The sequence below is a fragment of the Enoplosus armatus genome, chromosome 7 (genome assembly GCF_043641665.1).
Source record: "Enoplosus armatus isolate fEnoArm2 chromosome 7, fEnoArm2.hap1, whole genome shotgun sequence".
Classification (NCBI taxonomy): Eukaryota; Metazoa; Chordata; class Actinopteri; order Centrarchiformes; family Enoplosidae; genus Enoplosus; species Enoplosus armatus.
Window position 1 is genome coordinate 8,212,688 of NC_092186.1, and position 21,095 is coordinate 8,233,782.

The 21,095-nt window shown below is 44.0% G+C and overlaps 2 protein-coding genes across 2 annotated transcripts; one reads left to right on the plus strand and one right to left on the minus strand.

Moving 5' to 3' along the window:
* The first annotated feature begins 198 nt into the window (after positions 1 to 198).
* Positions 199 to 7,656, plus strand: cep135 (centrosomal protein 135). The gene is made up of 24 exons (XM_070909155.1): positions 199 to 311; positions 425 to 615; positions 722 to 889; positions 1,045 to 1,186; positions 1,316 to 1,400; positions 1,506 to 1,634; positions 1,739 to 1,954; positions 2,082 to 2,147; positions 2,305 to 2,455; positions 2,548 to 2,777; positions 2,863 to 3,018; positions 3,123 to 3,260; positions 3,659 to 3,736; positions 3,897 to 4,048; positions 4,238 to 4,353; positions 4,473 to 4,627; positions 5,103 to 5,158; positions 5,256 to 5,424; positions 5,547 to 5,657; positions 5,808 to 5,993; positions 6,084 to 6,293; positions 6,429 to 6,631; positions 6,734 to 6,838; positions 7,497 to 7,656. The coding sequence occupies exons 1-24, from the start codon at positions 199 to 201 to the stop codon at positions 7,654 to 7,656; spliced, it is 3,486 nt and encodes a 1,161-aa protein (XP_070765256.1).
* A 673-nt stretch (positions 7,657 to 8,329) lies between these two features.
* chst14 (carbohydrate (N-acetylgalactosamine 4-0) sulfotransferase 14) lies at positions 8,330 to 10,562 on the minus strand. The gene is made up of 2 exons (XM_070909412.1): positions 10,269 to 10,562; positions 8,330 to 9,665 (listed from the first exon to the last, which is right to left on the minus strand). Exons 1-2 carry the CDS (start codon positions 10,560 to 10,562, stop codon positions 8,838 to 8,840), a joined length of 1,122 nt encoding a protein of 373 aa, XP_070765513.1. The 3' UTR covers positions 8,330 to 8,837.
* Between the last annotated feature and the right edge of the window lie 10,533 nt (positions 10,563 to 21,095).

Below are 21,095 nucleotides of genomic sequence, written 5' to 3' on the forward strand. Positions count from 1 at the left end.
TACATAACGTTAGCCAACATAAAATAACTGGCTAACTGTGGGTTAGCACGCTTAATAGTTAACATTAGCCTCTCTACGTTATCCTCCTAACCCAACACAGGTCTGCACAATTTACGTTGCTTATTTCTCATTACTGTACGTATCTAATGTAGCCGTTGTTGTGTTGTGTCATGGTGACTTCAGTGCCACATCGCAGCCATGAACAAAAGCGCAGAGAGGAAATTCGTCAATTTGAGGAAGCGTCTTGATCAGCTGGGCTACCGACAGCCGCTGGGAATAGAGTCACTGCCACTGGTGGAGAAACTATTCAGGTGAAAGCTTTAGCCTGTCTGCACCTGCTTTCCTTCATCCCATAATGTCAGCCAGTCAATACAGTCAGTACAGTTGATGAGATGTAGTTCAGACAAATCTTCCTCTGTTACAGTGACCTGGTCCACACAACGGAAAGCCTGCGCAATACCAAACTGTCAGCGGGGAAAACTGAGAAAGAAAGCCGGAACCTTGATGCTCTTCTGGAGCCGCACAGGGCAGAGAATGCTCGGGTGGTCAGGGAGAACAACGAGCTGCACCTCGAGCTTCTCAAGCTGAAGGAGGAGAAAGACCGTGTCACCAGAGGTAAGCCAGCCCCCCCCCCCCCCCCCCCAGAATGTTCCCACATCACATTGGCCCGCACACTTAAAAGACTGGTTTGATAATGTCACACAATCTCGTCTTGTTTCAGAGCTCAAGACCCACATCAGGAAACTGGACCACGAGACGTCTGACCTGAAGTTTTTAAATAATCAGTATGTGCACAAAGTGCGCTGCTTGGAGAAGGATAGCAAGGCTAAAGCTGAGCGCATCCAACAGCTGCAGGAGAAGAACATGCAAGCTGTGGTGCAGACGCCAGGTAATGCCGGGGATCTGACCTGAGATCAGTGACAACACATTAAGGGTGATATTTGACTTTGGAGCTTTTTTTTTTCCAGCTGAACAACATCAAAAATCAAATGTTAATCATAACTGAAGAATTGTACGCTTGTTTCCTCTCACACCCTCTCACAGGTGGAAAGAAGCGCAGCATCCCTTTCAGACGTCAGAGAATGCAGATTGACGAGCTCATACCTTCCTCCTCTACATCAGCGTATCCTGTGTCGCAGCCTGATGATCCGTATATAGCTGACCTGCTGCAGCTGGCAGATGGAAGGTTTGTTTTTATTTGTGGCAGCTGAACTGTATCATTGAGAGAGGTGGTAACTCCTTGATGGAGGTGTTGATTGCAGATGCTTGCATTATTGCTTCAGCGACTGTTTGACGAACTTGTTTTTATTGGTAGAATTCATGAGCTACAAGAAGACATCATAAAGGTGAAACTCGACCTGGAAAACAATCAAGAATTTATAAAACACTTGAATACACAGGTAAGAAATAAATGAACTAGAAGCATTTAATACTGTGACTGTGTAAATGTTGTTATAGAGGTGACGAGATGTGGCTTTATTTTTTTTTATTTTTTTCACTTTTAGGTGGAGGAGAGGGACAAAGAGATTGAGCGTCTGAATCAGGCTCTTCAGGGAGGGCGACCTCATGATGTAATTTCCCTCGAGGCTCAGAACACCAGCAACGAGAAGCTGATCGCCCATCTTAACCTTCAGGCAAGCTGAAGTCATATAGCATATTTACCCTGATGTATGAATACATAGAGAATATTTCCACCCCCCTGTCGGTTGACTCTTAGCTGCTGCTTTGTGTTGTACAGATTGAATACCTCCAGGAGACCAACAGGACACTGGGGCAGAAGGTAGAGGGGCTGCAGCAGAGGAAGCAGGATGCCTCCACCGAAGTGGCCAATCTGTCTTTAAAGAACCTGGAACTGTGTGAAGAGCTGACGCACATAGACGACCTCGCAAAGCGGCTGGAGATGGACAAGGAGCACGCGTTGGAAACTGCTGATGTGGAACTGCAAGAAACTAAAGTAAGAAGATAAGAAAGAGGGAAGAATGACATAAAATGAAAATTTTGTACATTTATAGGCAAAGTATAGGGTCCCACCGTGTGAATGAGTACAGTGAAGACAAACCAGAAATCTCATTTCTCAACAGAAAGAAATTCAAAGGCAACAGAATATAATCGAAGACTTGGAGGATATTATCACAAAAATGAGAAGGGTATGTACAGTAAATATTCTGTTCTTATTGGACTACTCCTGAGTCTTAGTATATACACTCTCCAGTGAACATAAACCACTGTGCCTTGTCAGAAAGCTGTCCCATGTTGTATTATTACAAGCTGAAAACAGAATCTGTTGGACATGATTTAATTCAGGAGCGGTCTGAAGGTGACTTCGAAAAAGACCGTCTCAGAGACCAGCTGGTGGAGCTCAAAGAGCAGAATGAGAAAATGGTGGGACTGCTGAGTTTCCTGGAGGAGGAGAAAACCAGGCTGCAGGACAAAATAGAGAAAATGATGGCAGCTGGTAAGCAACAGTTTGGTTTACCTCAGCTGTTGGAAGCTATTCTTATAGCTCTATAGCTCTACATCGTTTATGTGTTACTGACTTGTTGCTAGACAAAGTCCTGGTCCTGGAGTTGGAGACCATGCGGGCTAAACACGGTGTTTGTGGAAGGGAACGGTCCCCATCACGGCTGGATGCATTTGTCAAGAGTCTAGAGGAGGAGAGGGATTACTATCGCCAGGAGGCAGAGTGCTACAAAAGAGTCAGAGGGGCTGGTGGCCTGGATTCAAGTCCCAGTCGAAGTCCACGCAGGGGCAGGAGTCCTTTGTCTAAAGCAACAAGGGTAAGCAAAACATTTTGTTTAACACGTTTTCAGGTGATCCTCATAAAACTGATGCAAGAAGTACATAATGGCCTGAAATTTTCAGGGAGGTGTTGCAGAGACGGAAGTGCTTCGTTTAGTGAAGGAAAGAGACGAGCTGAAGGCGACTCTGTTGGACTTTGAGAAGCACATGGAGGACATCCAGAAGGATGTGAAGGTCCTCAGCACTGAGAGAGACCATTTCAAAACGCTGTTAAAACAAGTGAGTTTTAGAAACATTATTCCTCCAGGTGGAAACTATTCATCTGACGCTTTGAAGGACCATGTTTTTTTTTGTTGTTTGTTTGTTTTTTTTGGATCACTGAGGCTCAAGAGGACCTAAAGCTGACCCGGAGCACAGATATGTCAGCTGACCTCTTGACACTGCAGGAGGAGATCAAACGGGCAGAAATCAGAATCCAGCAGATGAGCGCTGAAAGAGACACACTGATGGAGAGATTAAAGGTTAGTCCCAGAATAATGTAGTTAGCATGCTGACTGTAATAACATCATGATAATTAATCATGCCAAAGATTCAGTGGTTCCAGCTTCTGTAATGTGAATATTCACTGGTTGTCTTTGTTTTCTATTATAGAAAATTGAATCTCTTTGGGTTTTAGACTGTCGGTCGGATTAAACAAGACATTTGAAGACATCATCTTGCCCATTTTTCAGTATTTTCTGACATTTTAAATGACTACTTAATTGAAATAAATAATCTGTTGCTTAACTGATAATGAAAATTATCATTATTTGCAGCGCTACTTATATCCGTCACTTGTTCAACTCGTCATATTGTAAACTAGTTTTATAACTTTCATTGTTTTCAGCCTAACACTCACAAATATTCAAACTTTTTGCAGGTTGCCCAGACGACAGCTCTCACAGACAGACAGGGAGAGGAGAGGAGGATTCTTGACCTGGAGAACGCCGTGAAGAGTGTAAGCCTGATAGATATTTTAATAAGTCTGATCAGACATTTTCTCCATTCCGAGTGCTCATAATGCCTGACAGTCCCAGGTCCCAGTTGTTATGTAATGGTCACTACTCTGACTTTGTTGCTGCTTCTTTACTTGGCACGTTGTGTGTTTTGGTGTGCAGTTGGAGCGGGAGAGACTGGACCTGCGATCACAGGTGTGTCTGCTGAAGGAGAACAGGGAGGCTGTGGAGGAGGAGCTGAAGGTGCGGTCTGCTGCTGTGGTCCACAGTGCAGAGGAGGTCGCCCAGCAGAGGGCTGAGTCTAATGCTCTGAGGTTTGTGTTGGAAAAATGTCAAATAACAATTTAGAAAGTTAACAATATAACTATGAAAAAAATTCCACCATACTTACCCCTTCTGTTCCTGTTACTGTTCCTGTTATTACTGAAAATAATGAGGGGTTGTTGTGTTTGTTGCCAGTGTGTCTGTAAGCGCTGATGGATTTTTTCCCTGTCTCTCTCCAGGCTGCTTCAGGAGCAGATGGAGCGGTCATTGTCTGATGCCCAACACAGGCTGTCTGTGAAGATGAACGAGCTGCGTGCCGCTCATGAGCAGATTGAGAAGCTGGAGGAGAGAATAGGTGAATATTTGTGGGTTTCATGAGGTTCAGGATAGACTGCGACAGTCAGTGTTTTATTGTTCTGTTGTTGTTGGGTTTTTTTGCTGTGGCTGTTTGTTGATTTTTGTTTTGTCTGACAGGGGAGCTGAGTCAGCAGGGCTCCAAGCACAAGGAGGAAGTGGCTGTTCTTCACAAGTCTGTCTCTGCCCTGGATAGAGAGAAAGATGCTCTGCAAGATGAGGTGGATCAAAAGACTGAGAAACTGGTTGCTCTCCAGGAGGAGCAATCTAAAAAGGTAGCCAGGACCAACAAACCTCATCAAGATTACAGGCTTTTATTAAAGGATAGGTGCACTTTTTTCAATCTCAAATTGCTCTCAAAACAATACTTGCATGCCCACATGTACATTAAAAAAAGTTATTGGCCCCTTTAATCACTCCTCCTGTTCATACTGGCTATGTAAAGGTCCCCTCCTAAAGCAAGTCCAATGTACAGTCAGTAACCCTAACCTGGGAGGAAACCCACTTGATTTGACTCATTGGATGGAACAATGACTGTGGTCTCCCATCACTTACATTGGGATCACATTAGTAAAGGATCTCTTCATGGCCAGTATTGACAGGGAGAATGATTACAAAGACCAGTAACTCCTTACAATGTACATATGAACTAGTGAGTATTGTATTAAGATGGATTTGAACCTATCCTTTGAAAAGGTGAGTTGTGCTTGAAGAGTACTAATGAGGCATAATTCTTTGTCATTTACACAGGAAAAGACTCTTGAAGAAGTGAGACTCACAGTCACAAACATGGACAACTCATTAGCGTGAGTATTGTGGTCTCAAAGTTCGAAATTCATATTCAAAATCAATCAGCTGATATGACTGTTTTCCTGTGGTGATGTTAATATGCAATCCTTGCAGTCAGCTGCAGGGGGCGCTAAACAGCCGCGAGAGGGAGATAAGCAGCCTGAGGAGGCAGCTGGACGCCTGTCAGGAGGAGCTGGCCGCACTCAGGAGAGACAAAGAAATCACAATCAGAGAGAACAGGAGGCTTCAAGATGACCTGGCTACAATGACGAGAGAGAACCAAGTATGTCACAAAATGTCCCGTCATTAGTCAGTTGTTGTTTCTGCTGTGTCATATATGAAAGAAATGACTGAAGCAAGAAATAACACCAGTCCCTCTTGTGTTTCAACTGTCTGTTTGTGCAGGCTGTACATGTGGAGATGGAGGAGGCGTTGCATGAGAAGGATGAGCTGAAGTTGAGGGTCCACTCCTACATTTCTGAAGTGTCCAGAATAGAGAAATTGATGGCCACAAAGGCAAGAAAACACTGTATACTCTCTATATAGTACATACTGTCTTTGTGATGCTTTGCCCTGGGAGAGTCTTCTTATTGGTCTTATCAGTTGCCCGGACATCCTATACACCCTCTCCTGTCTGCCAGCTGACTGCTAGGTGTTGACCCACAGGAGCAGGAGAACAGGGACTTGCTGGACCGTTTCAGGATGGCCCACTCCGAGGTGGAGGAGCGGGAGCAGAAGTTGCAGCAGGCTGAAGGCCTCAATAACTCAATCCGCCTGGAGCTGCTGTCTTCAGACGCAGAGCGCAGACACCTCCGCGATACTGTCAGCCACCAGAAGAGAGAGATCCAGCAGGTGAGACAGCCACATTATTACATTATTATTACTATGATGTGAGTCATGTGAGTCTTTACATCAGCATGTGTCACCCTGCCGTTTCCCCAGCATATGCAGGCCCTGCAGGCTTACGAGGCCCAAGTATCATCGCTGGTTCGTGGGATGTCCCGACTAGAGGAGGAGCTACACAAAGCCCAGGAGGAGAAGGCTGCTCTCCTCTCTGATCTGGCATCTGTCAGGGAGCTCTGTGTCAAACTGGACTCCGGCAAGGAGCTCACTGCACGTCAGCTCACCTCCAGGAGCATGGATCTAGAGAGGGTGAGGTCTGCCCCGCCTTTACTTTAACTTTTGCTGTGAACTGGTTGCATCCAGCTAGCTGTAGGTTACACATGCACAGACGAGCAGCAGCAGGTACATTTCTGCTTTCTGTAAAGAAAGCCGCATGTTTTCCAGGTCACAGGAGAGCTGGAGGATGTTCGGTCAGAGGCAGAGCTACTTAAGAAACAACTGGCCAGCGAGAGGCTGACTGTCCGTAACCTCGAGACACTGCTCTCCACCAATCGGCACAAGGAGTTCCAAACCCACCTGACGGCCAGTGAGAGAGAGTCGGAGCTGAAGGTCCTACGTGATAGGCTGAGCCTTGCTGACAGCAAAACGTAACAACAAATCCCCTGTTAGCTCGAACTGTAAAACTTGAATAAAATGTTTTCTTTAAATAGTTGATTATGATTTGTTTGCGTGTGTGTAAATACACTCAGTGCGGAGCATGCCAGGGAGGTGTCCCAGCTCCGAGGGAAAGTCTCTCAGCTGCAGACGGAGATGGACGTCCTGAAAAGACAGTTGACCACTGAACGCTTTGAACGGTGAGCTAAACGACTGTTGTTCTGTACACTAACTCTTTCAACCAAAGCAGCAAGTTTGACACAAATGAGATCTGTCAGTATCACTACAAGGTACAGGTATTTTCTTTTAGCATTATGATGTGACTCAACTGATATCAATATATAATATATTCTGTAGCCTGGTTACTACATTAGTAGCGTAGTTGATGCAACAACAGCGTTCACAGTCTAGATTACTTTTCACTTTGAGTAGGCTGCAGAAACATGTTTGATCTTTAAGTGAACATATCAGGATGCAGGGGCATTACTGAAAATGTCCTCTGGCAGCAGGAAACTGAACAATCTCTTGATCCGAAGTCTGGTGAAAATACATTTAAACTTGTACTTTTTTTCATTTTCAATTTTAAAAAAGCCTTTATATAGGTCTGCAATTAATTATCAATTAATAAACCCATTCTTTTCTCACCTAAGGCGATGTCTTCAAATAGTTTTGTCTGACTGACAGTCCAAAACCCAAAGATTCAACTTACTATCATATAAGACAAAAAAAAACATTGTTGCCTAAAAAAAACCAAAAACTAATTAATTACTTATTATCAAAATTGTGCTTACAGCTTTTAAACATGTCATAGTTACAAGGATGTAACAAACAGCACATTTTGACTTTCTCTGTCCTCAGTGAGAGGGCAGTTCAGGAGATGCGCAGACAGGGTGTGTCATTCTCGTCCCTGCAGAGTTCGTTACCCCTCAGCGTCTCCACCAGTCCTCATCACACCTCCCCTGAACGCTCCATCCTCCGAAGTCTCAACAGCTCCACTGACAGGTCAGCGGACAGGTGAGGCTTTGGACGTGAAATCACAGTTTTAGGATAAAACCCAAAAATAGCCGCAACTATTTTTTTAAAAATTCGTCTTCCTTATTTTCACCAAAAACTCCCAATATGTTTTCTTTGTCTTTTCAGAAGTGTGAGCTTCAAGGATTAACGACTAGAGAGAGACAGACAAATGAAGGCGTTGACGAGTGAGTCAGAAACCACTAGAAGCTTGAAGTCTTGAGTCTGGACATGAATTGTGAAGGCCTCCATAAAGCTTGGCATTAATTAGCCTGTCGCATACCTCAGTGCCAATGTATTTACCCAAATCAGGCCTGAGACTAAAGCTAATGACAGTGCTAACATTCCAACAACTTGTCTTTTTTTCTATCCAAACATCCAACTTCTCATTGACTGTATTTACGTAACCGGAAGTGAAGCATCCTGTCAGTGCGTTGCACAGATAGTCATTAATAAAATTATGATTCAGCTTCCAGAATGAGTTAGTGCTTCTGAAATGCATTTGGTTCTCAGCAACTATAACCTCACACGTGCAGCAAGATAAGTATTGGTTCAGCCCTGTGGTTATGTGTATTATGCTTTATATTCATGTTTTCTTAATGATGTTTTAAATTATTAAATTATTCACAAAATAAAGTGATACAAACATTACAGAAACTGCACTGATTCACATCACAAAACTTAAACTTGTGTTTTATTACAAGGTAAATAGTCGAAGGTTATAGGAAAGATGGGAGACACCGTGCCAAACAACAAAAAAGACACAAGCTTGATTTAAAACCCACGACCCTGTGAGTACATGGGATGTGTTTTAGCCTGCTAAACCACTGAGTGCCCACTGAAGCCATTAACCCTTTATCTTCTCCAATGTGTAGATGTAGATGAAGAAACAAGCTAAATACAAAGTTTGGTCTTGCAGCCTTATTTACATTTCCATCAATGTATACTGAATTGGTTCATTTACTGTAACAGTGCATGGCAGGAACAAAGTGATTTACATGATTTTTTTTTTCAGCTGATTTCGAGCTTTAGTGGTTTTGAAGTCAACTCTCCATCTCTTCCAATAATCAGCATTTTGCGATGATACTCGGAACAGCTCAAGTAAAAATGTGTAACAGCTATCAAAATACTGTTTGTACAAATGATTCTCTATAAAAAATAATCTCCAAACTATAAAACATGGCACATTTAATGCCTGCAGTGTTCAGTGGTTGTGTTGGGGAGAGGGTAAGTGAAGAGGGAAAAGTCTAAAATGTACTTTGGCAGGAGTTCCCTCAGTAGCTTCTGTGGTAAGCTGCACAGATAATAGTGTAACGTCTCTGTGGTGACCGGCTTGTACCACGTTTGCCTCTCTGGGAAGTGAATGTCTGGAGGCGCTCCAATGCGCTGGAGGACAAACTCTGCATCGCTTTCAAGGTGCTCATAGGAGCCGATGAAGTCGTAGTTCACGGCACAAGGTTGGCATAAGTTATACACCGGCATCCAGTGCTCATTCATGCGCTCCACATCCTCATCCAGCAAGTAACGGACAAACTCTGCAAAGGTCACATCGTCTCCTGTTACAGACGCGTCCTTAGCATGACCTTTCCTGTACCTCTTTATAATCTCCACCCCATACTTTTTCTGATAGGACTGAATCTCTCCAAACTTGTTCCTGTATGCAGAGAGCAGGCGCTCCATGGGCTCTCGCACAAACATGAACTTGAAGTAGTGCTTGAGGCGGTAGCGGATCTCCTCTGGTTTCAGAGAGGACAAAAACAGCAGGTCGCTGCGGTGGTCCATCTTGATGTTGACGTCCACGTTTTCCAGCGCTCCGCTCAGAACCTTCAGAACCCTCTTCCAGTTGGAGCAGGCCACTTTGGGGACATAGCAGTAGAGGAAGTGGTATTGATCGTTCACCAGGACGTGCTGCAGCAGCGTCTTCCTCTGCAGGGGGCTCAGGGACCAGATGCTGTGGGGCATGTTCTTCTGGCTGCACATGGTCCTGATGGTCCGGTTACGGATCTCCTGGAGGATCTAAATTTGAACACAAATCAGTGATCAGTTGTATTACTCACCCTGTGAAAGCAGGAAATCCTGTATTCACCAGGCAGAGAGGGTCTAATGAAAAGACTATCAATTTGCATTATGGGAAAACTGACTCATAGGAACTAAAGGATCTCTCCTGCTTCAATTTTGATCACTCTTTTTTTTAAACCGTGAGAGTCCCCCAACTTCATGGAAGTGCAATGCTAAACTGCTGGAGAGGCCCTCTTAAAGTGAGCAGATGTTTGGAAAAAGCCAGAGAGTTAAACAATATACACACTTCTTTACACAGCTTTATGCATTTACAATAAGAGATGGCATCGGACCACCTGGTTGCCATTTGATCCAACTTTTAAGCCTTGCAGGACTTTTTAGAAAATATTTTTGGTTGTTGGTGAATTGCCCTTTCATCACATTCTTTGCCCACTACATACATCACTAACTAAACGGCTGTGGAGCCTTAAATCCTTCAGTTTATGACACAGATCTTGTAATATTGCGAAATGTACGTGGTCACGAGAAAAATCTAAATCCTCGTTGGACCTTTTCGCTTTGTAAAAACCACTCCGAAAACTCAAGCAGAGCTTACTATACCTGGGACTCCACGTCCACAACAGCGGGGCTGTGTTTCCCAACGTGCCGCATGAGGTCCAGCCGTTTGCCGCTACCCCGGGGTGGAGGCGTCTCCATGCTGTTCAGCATTCCTTTCTCTATCATGAGCAGCAGGCCTCCGGATGCTACGATCACCAGGAACGTTAGCACCGACGGCAGCACCGCGGAACTGCGGCGGACAGAGCCCGAGCTCACCGCCGTCCTAAAGTTCATTAACGAGCCGCTTCGCACTCCTCCGGTCCTTTTCATCCCGTAGTCCTGCCTGCGAGGAAGCATGCTTTGTGTCAGGCGTGTCTATTCAACGTCTATTCGCTTTTTAAAGTTCACAGCTAAGTAACGTTACTAACTACGTGAGAAAAAAAAACCGTTGGTTACCTACCACGTACCCATAGTTAACTTCAAAAGTACGTTAAGTCTGCAAGCGTCAATAAAGCGATTTCCTGTGTGAACTGTCAAAATAAAAGCGTTTTGAAAGAATTCGTCTGGAGTACATTTAGTGTCTGCTGCCTGTGAATATTTCCTCTCACAGGACTATTTTCAATAGATAATGTCTCGCTAACTAGAATAATAATAAAAAGACATCCGGTTAACGTTTTCAAAATAAAATCCTCCCTGATGTATTCTACAGAGTAATATGTAGTAAAGTTCTATTTTGTCAAAATATCTTAATGTAGGCACATTTGCAACCAGAAAGGTTTTCGGCTATGTGTGTGAGCATTGTGTTTACAGCAGGGCCATGCAGAAGGAGGTGCTGTGAGCAGGCTTGTCCTCAGTACCTCCTCCTTGGGGATCCTGAAGTGCCCCCGTGCCAGCTGGGGGATGTAGTTCAGCTGGTGTATTCTGAGCTGGCGTCATAAATCAGCCATAGTTCAGGGGGTTCCTTGGTCCTAACTTTCAAAGTTTTTCAAAATTTTACTTTTATTCTCCTTCACTTCACGATAGTTTTATAAGCTTTCAGTTCACTGTCCTGTGCTCCAATGCTCTCTAAAGGGCAAACAAAGTATTTTCAGGCAAAGACATCCTTTCAGTACAGTAGCACTCACACAGCATCTTTAGCTCGCAACACTTAAGTTATAATGGTCCATTTTATTTTTTAGCACTGATCACACACTTCCTTTGTTTACCCTTCTTTCTAGCAGTTCTCTGCCACAAATCAGAGGAAGAATGGACCTTTGGTGCCTCAGTCTAAAAATATTATTGGCATGTTTCATATTTTACCTTTTGTAGATACAATTACATCCAAATGATGTGTATTCTAGTCAAGCTACAGATGAAGTGAAGCAGGTATGAATCCTGTCAGTTGCCATCGCAGTGTGTTGAAAAGTCAATTTGGTATTCAGATGTTAAGAGATAGTGTAGACCACTGAATAAGTATTAAAGTAATTTGTTAAAGGCATACAGGGAAGTAAGAGACTCCTCTCAGCGTGGGGCTTGACTCTGTCTCATCCACCCACCCACCCATCCAGCCAGTCACATCACCTTTTGTCTGGTTCAAAACCTAATTAGTGCAGTTAGTCTCATGTCTTCACACTCTATTAAGATGCTAAGATACCTGAACCTCTCCACCTTTTCCCGCTCAGGCTGACACAATCTTTAACAAACATAGTTAAATGCAAATTTTAAAAACTATGTGCAGTATGACCAGGGCTCAGGCTCTCATTCATGATAATACACAAGAAATACATTTTTGCATAATTACTTATGAATGGAAATACTAGACATGTAACTCTGAAAAGCTATCAATATATAGATCTAGGCTATATCAGTTTTACAGCATCACTAGTGCTAGCTAATCACACGAGCTACATTTGGGGTTGTATTTAGCCTTGAGTTTGTAAAGCCTATTACCATAAACCCGGAAAAAATGGCAGATTCTGATATTAATCCTTTGCACACTTCCTGGAACAGTTGGTTTATCTTAATCTGTTCGACAATTGTTCTTGGCATGTGTTAAAATGGTCTCCTCAGTGTTAAAATGTTTTCATGCCTGTAATACAGGGCTAAAGGATTAAAACATAAATCTTAGTTCATGGCTTGAGACTTAACAGCTAAATCGAGCTCTCAGGTTTGGAGATGATCCTCAATATACTGATAGAGACAGGACATAGTCTGATCTTCCAGCTCACTGAGTCTGTCCTTTCATGGAGAGACCTTTTAAATGATGACTATATATGTTCAGTTTTGGGCAACATTTTATTAGAGAACTTATCTTCAGGGCTGCAACTCACGGTTATGAGGTTACGGTCAATTAATCTGCCAATTATTTCCATAAAATAGTGAAAAAAAAGGCCTCTCACAATACTCCAGAAACCCAAGGCAACTGAGAAACAGAAAAATAGAGAAAATCAGAAAATCCTCACAAATGATAAGCTGTAACTAGGTTAGTTTTGGCATTTTTGCTTGAAAAAGGTTAATTGGTGATCAAAATAGTTGCCTGTAGATAGATATAATATCTGTAGATAGATAATATAAAATCTCTAGGTATGATGAAGACATGTTGAATTAAAGAGACTCTTCTCCAGTAATTCTATATATATATAATTCTAGTATATATTATAGTATATAGTAACTATGCCTACAGGCTTATAATTGTTTCATTGGGATCCTCACTTAACTTCTATTGTGCTCTACAAAGAAACTTTCGATGTGTTCCAGACAATACACACGTGTGTCAGCCATGGTTTACTGTACGTGTGAATTATTATAATTTTTATTATTATACAGCATTACATGAGACAATGTACCTACTGTAGGCTGGATCATAAATGTGAAGCAGAGTGACTAAGACGCAGCAGTGATGGTTGTAAACAGGCTGTGGGATTAGGTCACCGCACTACAGTAAACCGCAGACACAATACATCAGTATCTAACACCTTCGGGAACACACGGCGTGTGTGTTTTTTCTTTAGGGCGGTTACAGCGTTTCCATTCAGCTCCTAGCTGCTTTAATTACTTCCGACAAGCACGCGCTTACGTTACAGTAACGTGCTCGCATCGTGCTCATGTTGGCGCTGCACTGTGTGCTGCCTCCGCCGCCGCCGCTCGCCTTTCTCTCGCAGCCACACCCTCCCATCTCCATCTCGCACGCGTGCAGCTGTGCGGGGCTGGCTGTGCGTGCGTCTCCCTGTCGGGCACCCGCAGCATCAGCAACACAAAAGGGTCGGAGCAGCCGGAGCTGGGGTTACCTCCGCACCGATCAGAGGGAGGCATCGCGTTGAGGAAAAAGAAGGTGGTGGGATTTTTTTTCTCCTCTTTTCTTGAATATTGTTTGTGTTTTCGCTGATTGCTTTCCATTTTCACGACGCTGATGACCTTGTCACTGTATCCCACCTCTCATTTCTCATTGACCTGCTCAGATCTTCTGCTCCATCCTTCGCAGATTTGTGTGTGTGTGTGTGTGTGTGTGTGTGTGTGCGCGCGCGCGCTGTAAATGGGCTGGGGCTTGCAATTTGATCTGACTTGAAATGCGCAAACGCCGATGTCAACAGGCCAAGTTGTAATCAAGCTTTATTTTTTAGAATCCAAAAATAATGCTAATCAATTTGACGCTATTTGGGTTTCATCCGTGACAATATGTGAGAAAAGCAAACGCCAGATTCTTTGTTCTCCGTGCGCCTTTTAGTCTGCAATTAATAGACTGTAATCCCTGTGCGGCAGCATCCGCTAATCTGCCATTAACGGTTACGTATTGATCCGCGCCTTTAGGTCTTTCACCACCGCGATTTGTGTCTCTGTCCAAACGATACACACAAAACAGCCTTTGAAATGTCGGGATGCTTGAGTCAGCTGGAAAAACCACGCACAGGCCATATGATGCGGGCCTACATGTGCGGGCAAAAAAAAAAAAATGAAATTATGGATTTATTTTTCCACACGTCTTTTAAAGGCTGCATTACTGTCACTGTCAGGGTGAACGATGGCAGTGTGCCAGAAGTGAATTCACAGCTGTTGGATTTATGGTGCTGGTTTGAGTTAAACTGCTCTGTTTTTTGGTTGGCTGCTTCAGCACCTGATTGACAGGCAAGTGTAGGTTGTCTTAGTCATGATCTGTCAATACATTGGTATATGGACTGATGGTTGAATGTGAGCTGTGTGTCTTGTGTTGAGGAAAGACTCATAGTAACGACTACGTCACTGATTCAAGAGTAGTGTTTTTATAAAGTACTGCAGTGTATGTGTTCAGGTTTGGATTGTCAGCTGCACTGAGCTGCACAGTAAACACAGATTTGACTAAATTGTCATGTCACCGCCACCCAAATGTAGTGACTAATGAGCATCTTTTCTGGAGACATCTGTGGAGTGCCTCTACAATGCCAGACAGCATCCATTTTATTTGAGTCATCTATCACTCTTTGACCCCAGATTAAACTGCAACTACAGATTTGATTTGAATCACGGTAAGGCAGACAAAGACCGCCTGACTCATTGTTTTTTCTGCCAGTTGATTTGCAGTCACACAGCCGCTCATTTGACAAACAGAACTGGAAACACCCAGCATGTTTAAAAATAAAAGTCCAGCACTCAAAGTGAACTCGCTAAAACGTTAATTCTGGGATGCATTGCACCTAATCAAAGTGTTTTCCTGCTGGCGGTCTGAGTGCACAAGTGTAGTTTGTAGTGCATCACATGTTCCTGCATGTTTTGCCTCTAAAACTGTACTTTTGCAAAGAAACTAGCCACTACAGCTCGTCTAATATGTTATAGTCTCCTCATAAAAACAATATTTCTCAACATCAATAGTATGTACACTATTATACAGAGTATTAATGTCAGTGCTGCTCTTTTCTACACTGTAATTACAGTCTACTCAATGTCTTATGAGGTCTGTCCTAATTATTCAGTGTGGTGCAAGCTATCAGCAACTCTTCCGAGATGTGGTCCCCAGATAAGCTTCTACATGTTTATGCAGCACATCTCTGCTCTTGATATTATACTACTTAGTATGTATTCTGTTTAGATTGCTGCTGATATCAAGGTTTATTATAATGACATGTTTGAGACATTTAGGTCGCCTCGGAAATATCAGTGTATAATCAAACACAACAACAAGGAAATGCAGCAGGCTGTAGATGAAGACAGCATCAGAGGGATGATGTATAGATTGCCACTAAGACGAAGCCTAAGCCTTTGAAATATCAAGACATACATTAACATATTTTCTTAACATGCAATTCTGATTTTTATGGTATAAAAAAAACATTCAGGCATTTGTTCTAAGCTCTCATGTCCTTGAAAACTCTGACTAACTGGTTTACTACATGTAGAGTATCATCCTGGCCTCTTTACACACACGGTGGAGTCATTGAGACTCTCTGCTCATCCTGTGTGTGAACACATGTGGATGTGAATATCCGTGTGAAAGCATGTTTGCACTGCTTTACTGGGGGCTTTACTGTCTTTGAAGTGCTTTCTCTGCTGTAATATAGGCGGCATCCAGGTTGGTAAAGCCCTCATCATTACCATATCCCTGTGAGACTGCAGTGTGATGCTGCCACAGCTGGAGAGTGGGGGGAGCTGGCCTTATTACACACTAACACTGTGCTGATGCACACAGACATCATGATTATAGATCAGACTAATATGACCATAACATTAGCATCTTATGAACTAATTTTCCTTTAAAAATGAATGTAAATGAAACCACGGAGCAGTTTGAGCAGTCCACCTGTGTGTGTGTGTGTGGAGGTGAGCTCCACAGATTAGACTATAACAGACATTAGTGACCATAATATTATTAAGCAGTTATGGTGCACCGCATTACAAACCATTCTAATCCCACATGTGCATACACGGCTACTGTTAACCCACAATGAAAGCCTTTGTGGGCATCAGCCAGTTGAAGTGATGAATGCCACTCTGTTCTCCTGCACTGGCTATCTGGCGCAGCAACAAAGTGTCACTTTGTGCCTCCTCAGCACAGCAGCACTGACAGACACAGGAGAACGCCCATCTCTCCTCGCTCGGAGCTCACTCTGCCCCGATCCCCGCTGACACACCTCCTCCTCCTCAGACTGTACATGTGCTCTGTACATGCATCTGCACTTGTGAACCCACCCCGGCACGAGTTTCATTCCCGCGTCCGTGGCTGCGCCTTAGAACAGCAATCAAATTTATATCAATATATATCAAGGGATGTTTACTTCATTGCTCTCTTGTACGCCCACGCAGGCACACACACACACACACACACACACACACACACACACACAGACACACAGCTAAGCCCTCACTGCATCTGACACCTGACTCCAGGTAATGCCCTAGATCCACAGTGACAGCAGGCAGGTGGAACGGCCACACACTCATAGATACCCTCGCACACAGAGCGACTGCAGGACGGTAAGAAGGCATTCTTTTACAGAAAGTTGATGAAATGTTAAGTTAAGGCCTCGCGCATAGTTTGTAGGTTGACTATGTTTCTCTCTGTGTGTTTTCTGACTCTCTGTGCAAAACCAGTACGAGCAGCCCATGTTGCACAGGGTGATTCAGTGAAGTGTAAAAATATTACTGTACTGAATATTTGGTGTATGTCAACTGTGAATATCACAAGTGGCAGTTTGTGTTTGAGATGCTCAGGCAGGAGGAGAAGGCCTTTCTGTTGTTTGTTTGTTTGCACACTTGGAGCATTTGTCAGTTCACTGTTCACTGGCTAATGTGGAAAATGTAACCACGGTCATGTGATACTTGTCGCGTGTCCACATCCCTGTGGATATATAGGGAGTAGACAAATGCCAAGAACACCTTACAGCACAATGTCTGAACAGAAACTGGACATTATATAATTCATAAAGGCAGTGTTTATTGCAGGCCTGTTAGAGGGGATTGTATTTTGTCCAGTGATGCGCTGATAGCTACTACTAGTGTTTATTTAGTACCTCTAACCAGGTTTTCAGCCATGCTAGCGGCGTGGCTCTGTGGATGGATTTGTCAGTTAGTCAGGTGGACCACCTCCTTTGTCCAGACTGAAATATCTCAACAATTAGTGGATGGATTGCCGTGAAATTTTGTACAGACAGACATAGTCCCCAGAAGGAGAATCCTACTGACTTTGGTGATCCCCTGACATTTTACTTCGTTAGTGCCATTTTGTGTTTAGTGCTAATTTGTGAATGTCAGCATGTAAACAAATGAAACTAAGATGGTGAACAAATAATATACCTGCTTAGCATCAGCTCGTTAGCATTGTCATTGTGAAAATGTTAGCATGCCAATGTTAGCATCTAGCTCAAAGCACCACTGTGCCCAAGTACAGCCTCACAGCTGCTAGCATGACTGTTGACTTCCAATTAGGCCCTAACCAATCACTAGAGACCAGTGTATCCGCCTGAATCTTGACATGCGCCCGTGGCGATGATTGGCGATTCTTTAGTCCCCCTGTCCGCTCTTTGGATCATTCGCTTTTCAACTGAGAAACCGCTGTCTCATGTCACTATGCCAGAGCAGAAGCAGTCAACTCGGTGGAGTGGGCGGATTCAAAGGTCTGGACCCAGGCAAGACAGAAGTAGTTGTGTCATGGATGAAAAATGAGAAAGCTGAGTGAGAAATTAAAACTCAGCTCACTTTCCTGCCTCAGCACAACTGGCCAATCACAGCGAGAGATGGGTGTGAACGTTGGATTTTCTGTTTTGGAAAGTTAACAGAAATGCCCATACATGGTCTTTCCGATTCTGACGGCAGTAAGAGGAGGGAGGGCATTTCTGAAGCTATTCAACCATCCAACAAGCAGTTCTGAAGAAGTGTGCTGGAAGCTTTAACCTTGTTAATACATTATGCCTCAGCTCTAAGTGAAATTGACGTGGGTTTGGATCTGACATGCTGAACTGAGCTTGTTCGCAAACACATACGGGGCTCTGTTTTCATGTCGGCATGAACATTAGCACTAACAGTGTCACCATATGTTGGTGCTTTGCCCATTTGTTTGGTATCTATGTATCCATTTGTTTGGTACCAATCTGTGTGGCGCTAAGGTGGGAGGAGTTGAGAGTTGCATGATGAGCTTAAAATAGATGCCTATGGACCAAGTTGGTGGTCAGCTTAACATCATTGAGTTGATCATTTTGTTATTCTATCTGTGCAAGTGAAATTCAAAATGGAAATGTGCAGCAATGACATAATAATGCAATATAATGTGAATAAACACTTTGATTAGATGCTTTGCAACCATTTAGGTTCACATCCAAACTGCAAGTTTATTGGGACAGCAAATGCCAGCAAAGCAGTCTGTAATGAACCGTGGATTAATAAAAAGAGACATTCAAAAAGAAGGATTTCTAATGTCAGTAAACGTCATGAGAACCCTCCCCCTTTCCCGAAGATGATCTTTTTATATTCTCATCCAAAAATGATGGCTTACCCGGGGCAGCAGCTGCCAGCATCATGGCCTTCTTTCCAACCTGTCTCGGAGAGTAGCATTGCATTTGTAATTGCAATATGATGTGTGACACAGTAAGACGGTTTTGGTTAATATAGTATTTCAGGATAAAAACAGCCCTCTTGATTGGAACGTAAACAGGATTACTGTGGGGAATATTCAGTTTGTGCCATGTCATGACGTGCTTTACTCACAGCTGTGTTTGCAGCAGTAGTGTGACTGGCTGAGAAGATAACGATGAAGTCACCACACACCTCTGATATTCATTTTCCATATTTGCAATTACCCAACCCTTCTGCACGTAGGGTGTGCTCAATAACAAGCGCACTTGGACACTCCCTCGTCGTCCTTGTGCACACGACTTGGCACTCTGTTGAAACAGCCACATCAGGAGAAGTGTTTGGGCACATGCGGGCGTGTGCCCAGTGAACTATTTCAGTCTGCTTGTAGTGATAAGGGTTTGTTGTGTGAGTTGATTCTGTGTTGCGTCTGTCTCGTTGCCATGGAAACGAGAGGCCGCTCAAACTTCGGAGAATGGTAGAGAATGAGATCGGGACAAAGAGTGTAGTGTTGATGAGACGTTGTGTAAGTCTAGACCCGAAGATGACAATATAGATTCATCAGGCTTCTCGTCGCCACCTCATACATCCTGATAGATCATGTTCTTCTGTTTAGAAGTGCTTCATCATCCTTCCCATGCCCTCCGCCCTCCATGCCATGCTCGTGTTTTCCCCTCTGTGCACCTGATGCTAACAGACCTAACAAACCGAATCCTGCTGTTTTTTTTCTCTGTTCTGTATTTATTCCACCGTTTTCTCCCAAAGCCCCGGCGGAGGCAGCAGCGACACTCATCTGGGTAAAACAAGCTTTGTGCAAAAGGGCAGATCGATGTTCCCTAAGGTTTTACTGCAGTGGTGCGCAGCCATCTCGAGCTGTGCAGCTGAAATAGGTAAACCGTTCCACGTTCGTCTGTCTGCTTTGTCAGCAAGCTACTCGTGCTGAAAGGTTATGGCACTTAGCCGCTACAACACTAAGCCATGCTATTGGACTTTGGTAGTTGTCTGGGCCGCTCTGGTGCAGAGCTGGTGTCACCATCAAATGATGTTGAGCTGCTGGGTCGCTGGAGAGCGCTGAGACGCAGCATCGTATTATGCCACCGCCATACTATGATGCGGCTGCATCCTTGTCAAAGGCATTTCTCTGCTTCTGTAGAGCACATGGCTGCTCCTCGTGCTTCGCTCATCCCATCTCTAGCTGCTCCCCAAGTCTGTCCTCTGCAGCAATATGACAAAAAAACAGAAAAGAAAACACTTTTTGTCACACACTTGCTTCTTAGCACACAGACGCTTGCTCAACATTAGGACTTGCAGCCAAGTCCAGTCAACAAACAAAAATAAACAAAAAGGATCCACAATATCTCTCTTTACACCAGCAGACACAATCACATACAGTCTCTCTCCTTACCACACACACACACACACACTGTCTGTCTGCGCTCACACACCAATACTACCAAACATGCTTGTTTGCTCCTTGTTCTGCGCTGGAACAAAGAGCCTTTCTGAGGCGAGACATTTCTGAGAGAGTCTGTCCGGCACTGTGACCCTGAGGAAGGAAGCCCACGGCATGCTGATCCCACTGGAGACAGCGGGCTCCTCTCCGGCTCTCTCAGTACTGTCTCACACACACTCTCTGGTTATATACTGCCGGCCAGGGTGCTTGTGGTTTTGCACACACATTCCCGCAGTACATCAGAAAACCTCTGGCTCAGCTGACGTGCTGCAGACAGGTGTTCGGGGGCGCCGGGTTCAGGGTTCAGGAAGCAGTCTGTGGTTTGTTGGTTCCTGTCAGTTTATGAGATGCAACGAAGAAGTGGTTCATGTGGTCTGTGTGATTATTTCTGCTGTGGAGCTCTAATCATTAGACGAGGTAAATGGTCATCCTGCTGAAAGTGAACAACTCAGTTGCTGTAAGAGTCTTTTGGCACTATCTGCATTCCCCAACCACTTAGCTGTGTGTTTTCATTTCAGATGTACTGCTGAGTTTTTAGTGCCACCATTTCTACCCCAACAAGCCACAACAGAGTGGCCTCAGAGGGCTCATTTTGCTTTTAAAACAGCGGAGGCTTTATCGTGCCCCAGACAAGCCAATCACCAAGAGGCCATGCTGCCAGAGCTAACAAAGCGGAGCTTTTTGATGATAATGCTAGAGGCGATGGAGAGCAAAATATAAAGCCAAGACATGAAGTCCGACTGCAGCTCTGCTCGAGCACTGTAAATGTTCAGTGCCCCTCTCCTGATCTCTCATGTGTCTCTCCTCTCTTTTCCCTCCATTAAAAGCTCACACTTGCTCTTTTTACCCACTCTGCAGTAAAAGATAACAGCAATCCCAGCGCTCACTTCCTTCTTCTCCCACCACAGCCAAGGTGTGCAGTGACC